At 38.3% G+C, this 18564-nt stretch overlaps 1 protein-coding gene across 1 annotated transcript in view; it reads right to left on the bottom strand.

The window, feature by feature from the left end:
* DOK5 (docking protein 5) overlaps positions 1–15129 on the bottom strand; it is a 162911-nt gene extending 147782 nt beyond the window's left edge. Inside the window, exon 1 of the mRNA XM_069072443.1 lies at positions 14721–15129. Coding sequence (XP_068928544.1) covers positions 14721–14786 — 66 coding nt within the window. The 5' untranslated portion in view covers positions 14787–15129. The remainder of the gene's footprint in view (positions 1–14720) is intronic.
* Between the last annotated feature and the right edge of the window lie 3435 nt (positions 15130–18564).

Genomic DNA, 18564 nt, shown 5'->3' with positions numbered 1-18564 from the left:
TGATATATAATACATTTATTCTTAATTACCTCAAAACTCTGTCTCTTGAGGTTTTTCATTTGTCACAAATCATTATTACTGCTGTAATTTGTTGTTATAGATTATTTGGTGATCAGAGCACTAATTCTGGGAGGTTCTACTAAGGTTGGGAAGGCTTTGAGTACTGGCCCCATAACAGACAATGCCTATCACCCAAAGAACATCCAGAAAACATTTGAAGAGGGCTCCACATATAAGTTTTGGCATCAGCACATGGTGAAGATTGTCTACTGACATACAAGGATATTGGATTTTTCATTCTATGTTGTTATATCATGTTGAACTATCAATCAAGAAGACCTGCATTTGAACCTTGCTTCTGACATTTACTGACTATGTAACTACTTGCAAATTACTTAAACCTCTCCAAGCCTCAGTCTCCTCATCTGTAAAATAGGGATAAAAATTTCCAAAATGCCTATCTTGCAGAGTTATTGTAAGGTTCAACTGAGATCAGAGAATTACTGAATTAAGAGCTTGAAAGGATATTTGAAGTCATCTAATCCAATCCTTCTCTCACCTTCCAGATGTGAAACTGAACCCCAGAGAGGCTTACACAGATAACCAGTAGCAGAGACAGGATTTTAACATAGGTCCTCTGACTCCAAGTCAGAAGCATTTTTTTCTGTACCATGGTGCTGATACTATGTGTAAAGCACTGTTGGAGGTGTTCACACCAGTGAAAGCATGGATTCTTGAAGTACTGAGAGAAATAACCCACTAAAGTTTCATTTAATGAGCTACACTCAACTATATAGTTCTCTGAACTCCTCCATCCTGCCCTCGTACATTGTTCCTTCCCTCCTCTTCTTCTCTTTTCAGCTCCCTTATATGTTCTGTCTCTTCCCATTAGAACCTAAGTTCCTCCAAGGCAAGAACTGTCTTATTTGTTTGTATTTCTATCCCCAGCATTTAGCAGGATGCCTAATATACAATAAAAGCTTAACAAATGCTTATTGACTACATTTTCTAAATAAAAACAAAAATAAGCAGAATGATCTGATAGCAAACACCCCCCCCCACCCACCACCCAAATCATACATTAGACAAGGGCAAAGGCCTTTGATAAGGCTTAAGGCTATCATCCTTATTGGATTCCAGTTAAAAGCCCAGGCAAATGGAGGTAGTAGCATCAATGATGATTAACCTTTGTACAATTAGCCAATGAATTCTGAAATTCAAATACAGTGACAGGCCCAGTAGGAAAAGTTAAACACTCCTAGTAACAAAATGAAAAAAATCTAAGGCCATGCTGAGATGTTCCCATAGAATAGTGAGGCAACTTTGACAACTGGTTAAAAGAAGGGAGTTCCCATTTCCAGAGTATCTACTTAACTATGGAGCCTGAAGACAAAGCATATATGAATTGGAGTCTGGTACCTTCAAAAGGCATACACTAAAGCCCTACTTATATTTCAGGTTGCCCTTTTTTTTTGCTAGGCACACAACTCTTAGTTTTCTGTGATGGTGTTTTTATTCATCAAAAACGAACAGAAAACCCATCAGTACTTCTTAGGAGACTCAAGCTTAAGACCCAAAGGTATTTCGATTTTGGATGCCTCACTGATATTTCCTACCTACTCTGGATGGGGCTAGCAAAGGCGACAATTTCAGATTTAATGTAATAAATAAGCTTACTATTGACTTTAATCATCTATACCTGAGGAGATCTTAGAAAACGCGATGTCATAACTGGAAAGGATATTGAAGGTCTGGTCCAAATTCTTATTTCACAGGGGAGGAAACTGAGACTCACACACATAATTCTTCATACTTTTCAAAATATTTTCACAGCCATTTTATTTTCCAGAGCAACAGTCTGTGAAATGTCAGTAGAAGAAGATATCCCCCATATTATTTTTTAAAAATTAACTGAAATGGCAAAATTGTGACCCTCAATTCCTAGAATTCTGGCCAGCTGACTCACAATCCAGTGCTCCTGCCCACCATACTAAGTTGCCCAATTTTGACTTCCTATTGAATAAATGCTGTAATGTTACAAATAAGTAATTGGGAGAAAAAGTGCACAGTATAAAATTTCTTTCACTCAAGAAAATAGCGAACATTTCTTTGGATTTACAAATGTATTTATCGATATATGTATATGCACACCTATGATTTCATCAATGTAGAGAACTTCCAGGGAAGAACTCTCTTTACCAATGTAAGTCAAAAATTTAGTCTACAACTAATTCTTTTTTGTAATTTATTTTGTTTTTAACTTATGGAATAAAATAAGCATTTCCATAACATAGCATAATAAAAAGATGATTGTACATGAAACTGCAAATCTATTAAGTACAACTTGCTATTCCTTTTAAATGTATAATAAAATTATTACATAAATTTCTTTTTTTTTCTTCCCTCACCTCTTCCCCACCCTAGAGATGGTTATCATGAGACACAAATATGCATGTGTGGGTGTGTGTATAAAATCATACTATACATACTTCTATTTGTCAGTTCTTTCCCTAGATGCAGATAGTGTACAACTTATTCTTAGCAAATTGCCTCAGAAAAAACTGGGTTCAAATCTCATCTCTTAAAAGTATCATCTAGGGGCGGCCAGGTGGCGCAGTGAGTAAGAGCACTGGCCCCGGCACTGGGAGACCCAGGAATGGTTCTGGCCTCATATACTTGGCACCCACACAAAATAACTCGCTGTGTAACCTTGAGCAAGTTACTTAACCCCAGTTGCTTAAAAAAAAGCATCATATGACACTGGGCGTCACTTACTTGCTCATTGCCTCCAATCAATTCTCTAATACTTCAGTTCATAGAGAGAACAGGGATAGGGACTGTACCTTTTATTTCCATGGAAGAGAAAACTATAGCATGAAGAAATGCCCTCTTGCAATGGTATTCAGTAACTTACGCAGTGAGAGGTAAAGTGACTTATCCAGGTTCACACTGTCAAACTAGAGGCTAGACTTGAACCCAAGTCTTCCTGTCTCTAACCCCTGTTATTTATCCTCTATGCAACAGTGTGATTATAATATATGTATATATATAATATGTATATATACACACATATACATATATAATATATGTATGTATATATACACATATATGCATGTATACACACATAAAGTATATATAAACATCTGTGTACATTATATTTGTGCATATCAGCTTATGATATACAAAAACATATTTTTATTTATACACTGTCTTGTTGGTAACTTGGTATATACATGTTTATGTATGTATTGTAATTAACACATTCTTTAATTTTAAGAATATTTAAATCTGTATGACATATGTTTAGAAATTTCTCCATTAAATAATTGATAGATTTTTTCTCTTACTAAATACAATTTTTAAAAAGTATAAACTTGACCAAATTAATGAAAACAAATGATTCAGGCAGATTCACTTCTCCTACCACCTATATTTGACCTCAATACATAATTCCAACCAGGGCTGATTTTCCTAATTTCTTTTTTTTAAGCTTAAAATCCATCAGAAATATATTCTCATCTAGCATATGGCTCAACTCATCTTCCACATGAAAATACCTTACAATATTTCCCAAGATGATTTTAAAGAAGATTAATCATCTTTAATGTGTTTCTAAATCTTAAATGGCAACTCTTTCTCTTTAAAACAGAAGAAAATAGGATCCCATGAGCCATAAGAATCCAGTTGGAAATGACCATGATGGCTCCTATATCAGAGAATACAGCCAAGAAAGGATCAGTCCAAGTATTTGCCTCAAACTAGTGCTGAAATTACAAATTATGCATCCACATGCCAGCAGCTCTCTGAGGAAGTCTCTAGTATCCTACCCATTGAAAACAGAATGAATGATTGTATACCTTACAATTCAGCAGCACATTTTTCACTTCAAGTTTCAATTCATCTCCTTAAGTTTGAAAAGAGTCAAATGCACCATTCACTCACTTTAAAACATCCAGCAAATGATAGATTCAAGTAAATTAAAGCCTTTTTTTTTTCTTTTTAGTCAAGACCACAAGGGAAAAAATATTAACTTTTCATATCACACTTGAAACCTGAGTTAAATAACAAGTGTGCTGGGGTGTGTTCACCTTAAAGCAATTATACAGATTCAGCATGTTATATCAACAGTATGTTATAGCCCATACATAAAACCAGCTCATTTGCAAAGAGCCAGATAATTTACAAATTACTTCATGGGAGCTGGTGTAACAAGAATAACTAACTTCAGGTGTTTGTTTTTAATTTACTTTACCCTTTAAGACAGTACATTATATGAGTTACTGAAAAGTGACTTAAAAAACAATGGTACTTAGAGAAGGTGTCCCAAAAGTCTTGGGGCAGTTTTAATCTTTGATCATTTAAAACCACACTAAGACTATGGGGACTCTCTGAATTTAAAACTGTCAGTGAGTTAATAAAGTTGTTTTATTAACTGACAACTTTTTCAGAGCTCGATAAAATTTTATTTTAACCTGAGCTAAGCCATTTGTAAATCGGCTAATTTATCTTACTAATAAGATCACTGCATTGATAGCTGAAAGGGACCTAAGAAGTCATTTAGTTCAAGACCCTCATTTTACACCTAAGGAAACTGCAATGACTTAGAGAGAAGTCACTTGTCAGAGGTCATAAAGTTATGAAATAGGAAAGCCCTGGTCCTCTGACTCCAAATCCAGAGCACTGTCAACCATCCAACACCTCCCATTGTATTAATAAAGGGGATTGGGAGTCGGAAATCTGAAGGAAATGTGCCCCTTAAAGGTGTCATATAAACACAAGGCAATAAAACTCAAAATAGAAAAGTTTAAATGGAAACAGACACAAATGCAATAGATCACACTTAATCTTAGCTTCATTAATTTTCCTTTAAAGTGCCAGGTTTATGAGGTGAGTTTAGAAAAACTTACCTCTATTAATATGCAGGCCTGGTGTTTGGTTTTAACTATAAGGTTGTTTTAAGTTTGAAAGTTTTGTTTTAGTTAATTCATGGTTTATACCATGAGTAGGGGAGCTAGGTGGTACAGGGGATAGAGTGCCAGTCCTGGAGTCAGGAAGACTCATCTTCCTGAATTCTGATCTGGCCCCAGATACTTACTAGCTCTGTGACCCTGGGCAAGTCACTTAACCTTGTTTGACTCTGTTTCATCATCCATAAAATGAACTGGAAAAGGAAATGGCAAACTACTCTAGTATCTTTGCCAAGAAAATCCCAAATGAAGTCATGAAGAGTCAGACATGACTGAAAAATGATTAGACAACAAAATTATACATTCAGGGACAAAAAATATAACTAGGCATAGTTCAGGTTTTTTTTCCCTCACACCTTGAACTTAGAGCATTTTAAAGGTTTTAAGGATTTTATCCCATTTATATTCATAAGATTATAAGGATTAGCACATGGGGCGGCCAGGTAGCACAGCAAGTAAGAGCACCAGCTCCAGTGTTGGGATGACCTGGAGTTCGAATCCCGGGCTCAGACACTTAGCACCCACCCAGAAACACCTGACCGTGTAACCTTGAGCAAGTTACTTAACCCCAATTGCTTTAAAAAAAAAAAAAGTATTAGCACAGAAAGGAACCAAAAAGCATCATCTAATCCAACCCCTTCATCTGATAGAACAGGAAACTGGAGTTTGGAGAGATGATTAGTGATTTGCTCAAGGTTACTTAAGCAACTTGGGCATCTAGGGGGCACAGTGGACAGAGTGTCAGGCCTGGAGTCAGGAAGATTGATCTCCGTGAATTCAAATCTGACCTCAAACACTAACTACATGCTCCTGGACAAGTCACTTACCCTTGTTTTTCTCACTTCCTTATCTGTATAATGAGCTAGAGAAGGAAATGGCAAACCACCCTAATATCTTTGCCAACATAATACCAAATGGGGGAAGAAGAGTCAAACACAACTGAACAAGTTCATGTAGCTACTAAGTGGAAGAGTCAGGATCCAAACTCATATTTCCTTCTACTCCACTTCTGCTATGCTTTCCACTACGATTCTACTCATAGATTTTTACTTTTTTACCCAAGTCCTCCTTCAGTACCTCATGGAGGTGAGCCATTGCTTATAGAGGACAAGCTTAGATCAATCCTCCCCATCTGGCAAGTCTCTGAGTATAGACCTAATTACAGTCCGTAAGATCTGAGCATCAACCCAGACAGGTTCATCATGAGATGGCTACAAGGAAATCTTTCAAGCTTCCTCCAAGGAGTAAGTCTGCAAAATGATTGTCACTAATATTTCAAAGACCCAAAGTAAATTATATAAGCCTTCATCTTGATTTTAAGAAATTCAAACTCTCAAATGGTTTGACTGTAACTCTAGACATCAGGGAAAGAAGAGCAAAAGAAGGATAGAGGGAACACTGGACTTCGCTCTGGAAAAAACTGAATTTGGTTCAAGTCACAGCATTGACATTTATAAGTTGTGTGATAACAGATATGTCATTTGGTCCTCTGGAGCCTCAATTTTCTCATAACATAACGTGAAGATAATCATGACTGTATTTCTTATCTTGAAAGGCTGTGATGAAAGTACCTTATAAACTATGAAGATAAATATATGTAGGCATGTATGTTTATAAATACTTATCAGCTATATATATGTACATATGTACTAATACATATATAAATTATAACAATGAGATGCAGCATGGTTTCAGAAATAGAAGGTCGACTTGGAGTCAGGAAAACCTGAGTTCAAGTCCAGTTTTGTGTACTAGTTATTTGACCTAAAATCATTAGAACCCAGGCTGCTTGAGTCATAGTATGCTGCTCTTTCTACTATATTAAGTTGCCTAATTTGAGTTTCCTGCTGAATATTGTTTTTGAAACCACAAATTATAGGAACAGCTGTTCACCTGCATTAGCTAAGGGTATTTCTTCTCTAATAATAATAGCAAGCATTTATATAGTATTTACTATGTGCCAGGCACTGGGCTAAGGATGCCCAAGAACAGGTGCTATTACTAACCCCATTTTACAGAAAAGAAAACTGAGGCAAACAGAGGTGAAGTGATTTGCCTAGGATCACACAGCTACTAAGTGTCTGAAGCCAAATTTGAACTCAGATTTTCCTGAGTCCAGTCCCCTACTCTAACTACTGTGACACATAGCCACCAGGGAGGAAAATCTCTGAAAGTTTTCTCTTCCAATGAACCTCCAGGTAGTCTTAAAAAAATTATCAGAATATGAATACTTTACATTTATAGAGAAGGAAAACTTTTTGAAGGTAGAAGTGACTTCATTTTATTTTTGTATTCCTGGTTCCTAGCACAGTTTTCTGTTCATAGTAAGCATTATTAATGCTTAATAAATGTTTGTTGGATTAAATGGACTAGAATTCTTTTAAAATATGATACTATTGAAGACAAGTATGATATGAAATGAATGTGGGCCAGTCATGAAATGAGAATGAGAAACAACAGACCAGAAAGCCTGATAAGTCTATATTAGTAACCCTCAGATAGGAAAATAAAAAGGGTTCCAGAGAATCCTTCATGGGAAACTATTGGTCAGCTGGGAAAATAATCTTCCCAGGAAGGAGGTCTTATAATCAACATGTCTGATGAAATCACAAATCTACTAAAGTAATGTTGGTTTCAGATTGATTATCTCATATGAACCTTACAGCAAAATTGAGAGATAGGAAAGGGAGAGGGTATAATTATCCCCATTTTACTCATGTGGAGACTGAGGCTTGGATTACTAACAACAACAAAAACCTGGTGAAGTGGAAGAGCCAATCTGGAATCCAGGGATTCCAATTCAAGAATCCTTTCTGCTGCACTGCCTTGGCTTATTCTTACTCACAGGGCAAAGGAATGTATTGTCAGAAACCAAATTAGAGTCTTCATAACCATTTATATAGTATCTTTACAAAGCCACCTAATTCAGGTAAAATACATTAGGTGGGGAAGATAGATAAAGAAAGATCGAGATTTATATACAATCATTTATAAAAATCCAAATAGCCAGTCCCTATTAAACAACTCATCTGATGCTCATTCCAATATGGAGGTAACCCTGGGTTCTCAAAGGCTATGCCAGGGAAGCAAAACCTTTGGCACGTACTAACAAGCTAGAAAGGCTTCAAAAATGGGTACAAAATTATACTGACCTCTGAATAATAGCCCAGTTAAATATGGAGAGGCCCCTCCCCAAAAGCATGGCCAGATGGTGATAACAGTTTTCATCCAAAACATAAAGACCATCTACTAAGATCTGGGAGAAATAGAGTATGTGTCAATGGAAGCAGTACACAACAGATGAAAGCAAACCTTTAAACAGGTTTGAAAAACAAGCAATTTTCAGATGATCTTTCAATGCTAGTGCCTTCCCTCTAATGACTAGCTCCTATTTATCCCTTCTATCTTGTTTGTACAAAGTTGTTCACATGTTATCTCCTCATTAGACTGTGAGCACCTTGAGAGTAGGCACTCTGGGAGAGGAGGGGTGGCACTTTTCTTTGCACAGTGTCCAGCACATACTAAGTGCTCAATAAATGCTTGTCGACTGATTTAAATACCTAACATAATGAAATGGAATCAGGGAGTAAGCTTTAGAGTGTCCCAATAATTCCATTTCTGGAGTTATTAATGTAGCCTGAATCCAACCTTAATCTAGCTTGAAACTCTACATTTGGCTTTTTGAAGAATTCCATATACTAACAAAATGTATCTCAAAATTGTATACATATCTTTAGAGAAACAACAATTGAGAAAGAAAGGAAGAAGAGAAGGAGGAGAGGTGAGGGGAAGAGAAGGAAGAAGAAAGGAAGGGGAAGGACAAGGACAAGGGGAGGGCAAGGAAGGGCAGGGAAGGGAAGGGAAGGATACCAGTAATGTTACAATCCCCAATTTTAAAAATGAGAGACCAAAACACAGGGGAGCCAATGACAGCCAAAGTTATACAGTAAATCAGTATCCCAATTTTCCATTCCAAGATATCCATTAGCATTGGTATCCATAAAATATTAAAGGACCCAAAAGAAGGACTCTGGTGTTTGGGGTAGCTCTTCTGTGGAGAACTTATTTATGGGAGGAATGGAATTTAATGAAATGGAGAAAAAATTGTTCAGCATGAAGAAATGTTGAAGAGCTGTGATCTGCACTAGTGGAGGGCATACTCACACTGATGAAATCATATACACTGACAAACTAACATTAAAATTCTATTAGACTATGATTAGCTTTGAGAGACTGCCAGATGACAATACATCTGCCTGCTGCTTAAAGGTACTTGCTCCCTACCTAAAATCAACTTCATCATCTTCAAATATATGGTATACTGTAATGCCAAGCAAAATCAACTTCCAGGTTTGGATTAAGAGCATAGCAAACTCCATTTATTCAGTGACAGATTAAGGTAAGACATTCACAGAATATCAAAATACAGCATTCGCCATGTGTAACTCAATAATTTAGTAAGTCCTCAATTCAATCACAAAGTACTAAGGTCCAAGTACTCCACCCCTGGAAAGTATATTCATTTAGTCAATCACAAAGTCTTCTCTCTATTCATCTGGAGATTAGTTTCCAATCATAAACAATGTACATTCATTTGGTCAGTCACAAAGCACAAAAATCAAACTACTGCAACCCTGGATCACAACTGAATTACAATTATCATCAGTTACCACCAAGCACATTCTCAAAGGGGCAGTTACAATATCATCACAGCATTCAATACCCAAAACATCAGCAAGACCCTCCTCCAGGATTTCTGTAAACATACAACAAGAAAATCCTCCTTCAGGGCTTCTGAACCAACAGCAAGGTTTCAGAACCTCTGCAACAACAGCACTGTCCTTTACTAGCAGGTGAATCTGGCAAAGTAACATCAAAACAGACAGACCAAATACTGGTACCACAGTCATGCCTCCTCAGTTCGCAGCAGCTCCAGGTGAAGGTTTTCAAAAGTCCTGGGCAGCTCCAACTGGCCCTCAGCAGTCCAGGTAGCTTTGGCTGGCAGCTTTCTCTCTCTCTCAGCAACTCTGGCCCCAGCAACTCTCTCTCTCTCTCTCTCTCTCTCTCTTTCTCTCCCTCCATGAGACTGCTCCCAAAAGTTCCTCTGGCCTCTCTCTGCTTGGGCCTCTCTATCCATGGAACCAGCTCCTCCCAGTTCAACGCCCTCTCCTCACATCAACAAGTCCATCCCAAAAGTGGGATTCACAAGCTCTGGGTTTTAACACAACACAAAAACCAAGCCAATGTAATGGGATCTTTGAATTCCATTACCTATATATTACATATATGCTACTCTACTGTAATAAATCAAAAAACAAATGGCTAAGATCTGCTAAAATAGGAATGGGTTCTTAACATAAAATCCTGGATGTCCATGAGTAGATTTTGTGGGATCTATAAATTTGATTGGGAAAAAAAGCTTTTTCTTTTTTAATCTTGACTACTGTCTAACAGAAATATGGCATTTCTTCAATTATGAATGAAGGCAACAAAAATTATATAGTGAAGGAGTCCATAGGCTTTACCAGATTGCCACCAAGGTCCATGAAATAAAAAAGTTAAGTTGAGAATAATAATCACAGATGAAATTTTTATCACATTATATAAAATTTGATCATAGCTACCATCTATATAGTTCTTTAAGGTTTGCAAATGATGTCATGTGATTTGATCTTCACAACAACGCTATATGACAAATTATCATCCAAATTATCATCATTTTCCAAATGATGAAACTGAATCTGAGAAAGCTATGTGACTCAACCAGGGTCATATAGTGTTTAAGATAGGATTCAACCTCTGATATTTCTCAATCCATGTCCAGCACTCACTCTAGTACAATCAATTCACAAGGATTTATTAAACATCTAGGCGGGGCGGCTAGGTGGTGAAGTGAGTAAAGCACTGCCCTGGAGTCAGGAGGACCTGAGTTGGGTTGCGGACTCAGATACTTAACACCCACACAAAAATACTAGCCATGTGACCTTGGGCAAGTTATTAACCCCAATTGCTCTCCAAAAAGGCCAAAAAAATAAAAGCATCTAGGTACCAGAATAGGTGTTGGAGATACAAGTATAGAGAACCTTTTACTGTTGTTCATTTTTCAGTCACGTCTGACTCTACCCCCATTTGGGGTTTTCTAGGCAAAGATACTGGAGAGGTTTGCTATTTCTTTCCCCAACTCATTTAAAAGATGAGGAACTGAGGCAGACAAGCTGAAGTAAAGTGACTTGCCCAGGGCCATACAACTAGTAAGTGTCTGAGGTCAAATTGGAACTCAGGAAGTTACTCAGTACTCTATCCACTGTGCCACCTTGCTGAGCTTTTGAGAACCTAGCTGCTTTTAATTATACCTGACATTAATTACAGATATAATCTTATCTGATCCTCACAAATAGTCTAGTGAGGTAGGTGGTACAAGAATTAGTTGACCTAACTGACCTCAAACATCAAGAAACAGAATGATTTCATATACATTACATTATTGAAGACACGTATGATCAGAAATGGAGTTAGAGAGGAAAAAAAAACCAACAGAAAAGAGAGAGTGATCAGTGTGTACTGGTGACCTTGAGATTAAAAAAAAACAAACACTTCCAGATTGTTATGAAATCCCAAGTCTTCTAACACTGAGAGTCTATTTTATTATGAATTCTAATTTATGGATGAGAAAACTGAGGATCAGAGAGAATTAATTTATGTAGAATCACCTAGCAAATTACTGAGTTCAAAACCAGGTTCTGACTCAAAATCCCATCTTCTTTCCATTAACATAGTTATTGGTAGAAAAATTAAAGAAAACACAGCGATTAGGTGGAGGAGGAGGTATAAAGCAAAACATGCAGAATTATAGATATGGTGACAATTTTTCCTTATTGCCTAGGGCTAGAGAGATCCACTTTTAAAAAGGTGGGTTCATAAATAGTATGGGTTTTTCTCTTGAGTTAAGGAGCCATGTCTGGTATATAGAAACTTCTTATCAGTAACAGAAAATCACTCTCTATTGCTTAAGTTAGATATGACCTAGTAATACCTGGTATTATATCTGATGTTTGTCAGTGAACAATGGATCAAAAATGTATATAAATCCTTAGGTCATCTGTATATTGTCCTGTTCTCCTGAATATTCTTCAAAGTTACTTATCTGTTCCTGTTCTTCCTGATCCAATAGGAACTCAGTTTGGGCTATGATCAACCTACTATATAGTTTGGTGTAGACACAAAAGCATTGACCAAGGACACAGAAGACATAGTCCTTGACTCTGCCACTAGCTAGATTATGACCTTGGCCAAATTGCTTTTCTGAATTTTTAGTTGTAAGGTTTCTTTCAGCTACAAACATCTTATGTCCTTGGTTCCAAGCTCCATGCCTCCTACATTCTCTGATATCCCTTTTAATTAGATTGCTTGAATCTTTCAGTAGTATTGCTAGAATTTTTAAAATAAATTCCAGGTAGAATGCAAATATTAGGATTTATTCTACCATCCTTTTTCCTTCAATAATCAACAGCATTCAAAAAGTATTCTGAAAGCCATAAAACTTAAGACATAGTCAAAAGAAGTAATACCAGAATGACAAAGTACTTTGCCAACTTTCAAGGTATCACCATACGTGGAATTAATGCAAAGTACCAGGAGTCACATGAATTTTTTTTACTTTTATTTCAAATCTTTCCCAAGATACCTAGTAATGACACAGATCTATAAAATTTCAATTGTCATAATATAGAGAAATATTCTCCATACTATTACTGGAAAGTTATGATAACCAGTCATTCCAATAAATCATTACGTGTCACAATTGAGCAAAAACTTATTCTTATGAATAATTCAGGTTTTATGCATTAATAATGCATGTCTCTTACTATTGGAATGGTCCCTAAACATTGAGTGATAATTTCTTTGGAAAATCCAGACATTTCAGTGAAGGAAGGAGCAATGTAATAATTATATTTTTTTCCCCTTGCTCTAATCATCTGGTGTGCTACAGAAGAAATGGTTAGTAATAGTTTTTAGTACTAATTGATAGACAAGATTAAAAAAAACTAAAAGAGGTCTAATTTCAGTCTCTTTACATTTACTCTGATTAATTGCAAGGGCACGTAATCATAGGAAAAAAGGTATGGGACTGCTTTACCAGGCTAGAATAGTAATAATGCCATGCCACTGAATTTATCAGGATTTGCCTTTCCTATCCCATCCCACCAGGACTTTAGCCCTCCTCTCCATTCATGCATCCAATATTTACCACTTTGCCAAGAAACTTGAAACAAGACAGTCATCAGTAAAAGTAGTAAAGATCACAGGACAAAAAAAAAAAAAGAACAATTTAGAGAAAGGTTCTACAGAATTGAGGGCATTGGTACTCATATTTGTAAACTATCACAATCTTCCCTCTCTTAGAACACCTCCAAACTACACACATAAATTATTCACTGAAAGGCAGTCTAATTTCTTTTCTCACATGATTTCTCTGGGTGGCACACTACTTTTGGGATCAGCCCCTCAATCCCCACTCCACTCCACTCCATATCTTTCCTAAAATGTTCTAGAAAAACAGTGGGGAAACAAGTTGCTCCATTATGCCAGTCAATGGTCAACAATCATTTAAGTGCCTTCTATGTGCTAAGCACTGGGGATACAAGGAAAGGGGGAAAACAGTCCTTGCTCTCAAGGAGCTCATAGTCTATGTCAGAATTCTTCTCTGCCTGACAATTATTACACAATAACCCAAACCTTGAATGAGCATGAAAAATGAATTAACTCATTTAACTCCATCACCTGACCTTGTTTAATAGCAAACAGAAACTTCAGATGCTGGGATAGGTGCAATGGGGTAATTAGCTAGGCTAGGGCTCCCCATTCTCAACCTATTTCATTCTTAGGGTCAATGATCTTCCTCCACTGGGCTTCCAGGAATCATTCCAACTACAGACACGCAGCACTCAACTAAAGGCCAAGACATAATTCAACGCTGTTACTTTAACCTTTTCATTGCCTAAATTGACCCCATTCTGTCCCCTCCTGTTCTCTTTCTTCCAACACGTGGACATGCTGGACATGCTCAAAGAGGCGTCACCAAGTGGGGGCTTTTGCCAGCAAAGCCCTTTACCTCCTAGTTTGTGCCTTCCCAACCATCCCCACTCATCACTCACCAGCCCTTCTCCAATTTGCAAAGTAAAGTTGTTGGCTGCAAGTGGGAGGAAGGGTTGGGGAATAAGGTTAAGGGAGTGCTTTAGGTAAGGGGCAGCTCACAAATTCTGACCTAAGGGATTTCATTCAGAGAGAATTAATGAATCACAGTCTCACAGCGATAAAAAGGGACCTCAATTCTTCCCCATAGGGGTTGAGGGGCTCGTATCGCTCGTCTATACAGAGTCCTAAGAGATCTGTGGCTCCTTTGGGAGACAGGCTCCTATCATCAAACATCAATCTGCAGAGAGAAAGAGAGAAGGGGCAGAGAGGTCAGAGAAAGAAGCAGAGAAAAAAAGCAAGGAGAGATAGAGGCAAAGAAGAAAGAGGGAGACGTAGCATAGGCATATATAGACATACCCATAGTAAGCACAGAAGAAACCCAGACATATTTCCAGAAAAAAAAAAAAATGAGTCAAAGAAAATAGGCACAAAATCCTCAAATAATTTCCTACCCCACCCCCGCCTTGCATTTCTTTAAGGCTATATTCAATACCCCCAGAGAGGCTGCAATACAACATAAAATAAAACGGCAAAGGGAAAGAAATCTCCAATACTTACACCTAAGCGTCTGCTCCTAATCTTTACATACCCTTGTTTTACTATGTCATTAAAATTGGAAGCCATCCTACACGGTGGCTCCCTTGCCCCACACACACCCTGACCCGAAAGTCCTTCTGGGGGTGGTGGCTGCCCTGGGTGGAAGGGGGAGAAAATTAAAGAAAAAAATTTTTTAAGAAAAAAGTTCAAGGTTGGGTGGAAGCTCGTGGGCTGCGGCTGACTAGCTGGCTGGCCGCGCTCTGTCAGCAGCCCCACATCACTTTCATAATCCTCCTGACCCAGAAACTCCGAGACAGTGGCGGCGGCGGCGGCGGCGGCGGCGGCGGCGGACTTGAATCCACTTTGAGGGAGCAGAGCGAGAAGAGGCTGGAGCGCAAGGAATCAGCTGACGCAGCCACGGCTGTCTGAGCAGTGACTGGAGGGGGCTCTAATGCCCGGCTCTTCTCCGGGGTGGGGAGAAGAGAAGGAGAGCGGGGAGGAGGGGAGACGAGGCGAGAAAGAGGCGGTGCTTCCCTCTGTGCTAGGCACCCACTCGCACACACGCGCGCGTATGCACACACGCGCACACTCACGCAGGCACACATTCACCAGAGCAAGCACTCCTCTTTGCTCTCTTGCCATCTTTCCCGTCTGCTCCCTCCCCCTCCTCCCTGTAATTCGCCCCAAAAGACTGGGAATCTGCCCCAGTCTCTCCCCACTCCCCTGCCTCATTGCTACTCCTAATCTCATTCTCTTCCCGCTCCAGTGATTTATTTTAGGATTCAAGGAAATGTGGTGTGATGTCGTTAGTTAGTATAGGAAACTTCCAGGGAGAAAACTCCCTATACCATGGGAGATCAGCACCAGCTCTGCGATTTACAGTTGTAAGACAGAGATACAGTGAATTGCAGAGGATCACATCACTAGTGTGTGTCAGAGATGGAACTGGAATCGAGGTCTTTGTGACTCCATGGCCAGATCTGCATTCGCTATGGCAAGATTCCTCTATGTATACACACCACAGCACAGCCCAAGATTACGTTATGGAAACACTTTCTACTAATGCAAATCAGTGACTCTTCTTCATTTTCTAGTCTTAATAGGCTGGGTCACTGAGAGGGTAAGTGACTTGCCCAGAATCACAGTCAGTACTGCCAGAGACACGACTTAAACTTAGATCTTCTAGACTCTTAACCAACTTCCAAGTCGCTATGTAAACCTGCCTCTCCTCTATAAATACACGCAACTAAATATAAGGAGAGAGAAAACAGTGTAGCAGAAAGAGAACTGAAATGACATTCAAAATTTTAAATACTAGCTAGGACAGCCAGCTCTTCGGATTTGCTGGAAGACCCTGGGCAAGCCATTTTACCTCAGGAGGTCTGATTTCATACTTCCGTAAAAGGGGGAGGTTAGACTAGAACAGGGGTTCCCAACCTGGGGTATGTGTACCCTTAGGGAGTGTCAGAAGCTTGGATTACAGTAAACATTGTGATTTGGTTTGATTTTCAATCAATGAAGTTACAAAATTCTACTTAAAGTGATTTTTACAGTCTAGTGCTCTTGAGAGTGCTTAAACAGGAATGTAATTAATCTCTTTATTTTATCTCACATATTGTGTGTGTGTGTGTGTGTGTGTGTGTGTGTGCATGGTGAACTGTAGAATACAGGGGCAACAGGAGGTTTACTGAAAGCCCCCGGGTATGGAGACAGAAAAGGGTTAGGGAATCAGGGATTAGATGATCTCTAAGGTCCTGAATCCTTTGGCTCCATTATAGCTGTAATTTGACTCATAGTGATGGGGAAAAAAATCTTGAATTTGACATTGTAGGAGCTATGGTTGAATTTCAGCTTTGCCATTTTACTATGTGTGACTTTGGTCATATCACAATCATATTCTACAAAATGAGAACCTTGAACCATGGGATCTCTAAGGTCCCTTTCTGCTCTAAACCCTAAGAGTCAGAAGATATGAACTTCATGTCCTGGCTTCATCATTTTATTCCCTGCATTACCTGGAACACATCACAATCTCTCAGTTTCCAATAACTGTACAGAATATAGCACAGTGCCTGGCACATAATATGCACTTAATAAATGTTTATTCCCTTCTCCTTCCATTCATCAGCTTAATGGACATAATCATCCACACCTTGTCTCTCTCTGATGAGGAAAGTGGTTTTTGTTGTTGTTTAGTGACACCCAACTCTTCATGACCTATTTGGGTTTTTTTTGGCAAAGATACTGGAAAGGTTTGTCATTTCCTTCTCCAACTCATTTTACATATGGGAAAACTAAGGCAAACAGGGTGAAGGGACTTGCCCAAGATCACACTAGCTGTGTAAGAGTCTAAGGCTAGATTTGAACTCAGGTCTTCCTGACTCCCAGCACTTTATCCCCTGCACTACCTAATTGCCTAAGGAAGCTGATACCAGGACAGAAAAATGACTCAACTGACATCAGACAAATCATCATTGGCTGACCCAGGATTTGATTCAAGGTCCCATGACTCTAAATCCAGGGTACTATCCATTACACTGTCCTTCCCCCCACACTACTACCTTGCTCTCGTTATATTAACTCACTTATCTATAGCCATCTATATGTATAAAAGTCAGTGTGACAAAAGAGATCGAAAAACTTTGACTTTGAGTCAATAAGTCCTAGGTTAAAACCTTTAGAGTGTGTTTTAGTGGATCAAGAGCTGAAGTTGTAGTCAGGAAGACCTGAAATAAAATCCCACCTCAGACACTGTTTAACCTTGTCATTTTATTTCTCAAAGCCTCAGTTTTCTCATCTGTCAAGTGGGAAGTTTGAACTCAGTCCCCACAGTCCCTTTCATATGTATGATAGTACTGCCACTGACAGGTTATAACTCTTTGAGCAAGGATAAGTGCCTCCAAAAAGCCCTTTAAAACATCTGCATTGGTGAAACATATCCATACCAGGAATTTCCTACACAAATGAAATAATGAATCATAAATTATATGTCTAACATATATGTATGTCATATATATATTATATTAATACATATACACAGAGAGATACACATACATGATGGTGTGTATTGTGTATATTTTCCTGAATAGAGGTTCTGTGTATATCAGCTGACTCTCCCTTGGCTTTATAACTGTTTCTTGGATCATCTCTTTAAAAATACCTTCCAGAGAAAGATTCTTTGGAATACTTTAAAGCTTGCAGACCTTTTAGCTGATATGTTCTTCCTTTTCTTTCCTGTATGCTTTATAAACAATTTGAGGCAGTTTCATATTGTAGTCTAACAATAGTAGCAATGGGGATAAGATCTGATAATAGCGACTCAATGTATGGCTTCATTCTGTCTGAAAGGGAATACTTTGATCCAATTGAGTTTTTCTCATTTTTTCTGAGAACTCTGACTCTCATTGACCTTTCCCTTGTATGTGCCACTTTAAGAAGAGTTTAGAGATTCTTTGCTTGTCTGTGTTGGAGGTGGAGATAGATATGAAACAGAACAAAATGAAAGTCAATATTTTTTGGAGGGAAAAGTCTTTTTGCTAAAGAGGATATCTACTGCCTTCATCCTCATGTTTTCTTTCCAGGAAACATGAAAGTCTCCTAGATTCTGTTCAAGTTCCTTGCTGAAAGGAAACAGAACTGTGTAATTAAAAGACTCTTATAATGAGAGTCAGAAAACTGAGTCTGGCACTGTCAGAAGCTAGCTAAGTGACCTTGGGTTAGTCATTTTTGGCCTATGTCTGCTCTGTAATTTAAGCTAAATTTAACCTGTAGGATCCCTTCTAGATCTTGAATTCTAAAATGCTAGAATGTAAATAAGAGGGTGCCTGAGTTTCTTTTGGCCACCTGAAAATGTGAAGATCTGTCC

This window comes from Petaurus breviceps, unplaced genomic scaffold (assembly GCF_028583685.1).
Source record: "Petaurus breviceps papuanus isolate PSGF00001 unplaced genomic scaffold, PetGlider_PUasm1.0 90847, whole genome shotgun sequence".
Taxonomy (NCBI): domain Eukaryota; kingdom Metazoa; phylum Chordata; class Mammalia; order Diprotodontia; family Petauridae; genus Petaurus; species Petaurus breviceps.
The sequence above is the reverse complement of the archived record's forward strand: the minus strand, read 5'-3'. Positions and strand labels throughout refer to the sequence as shown.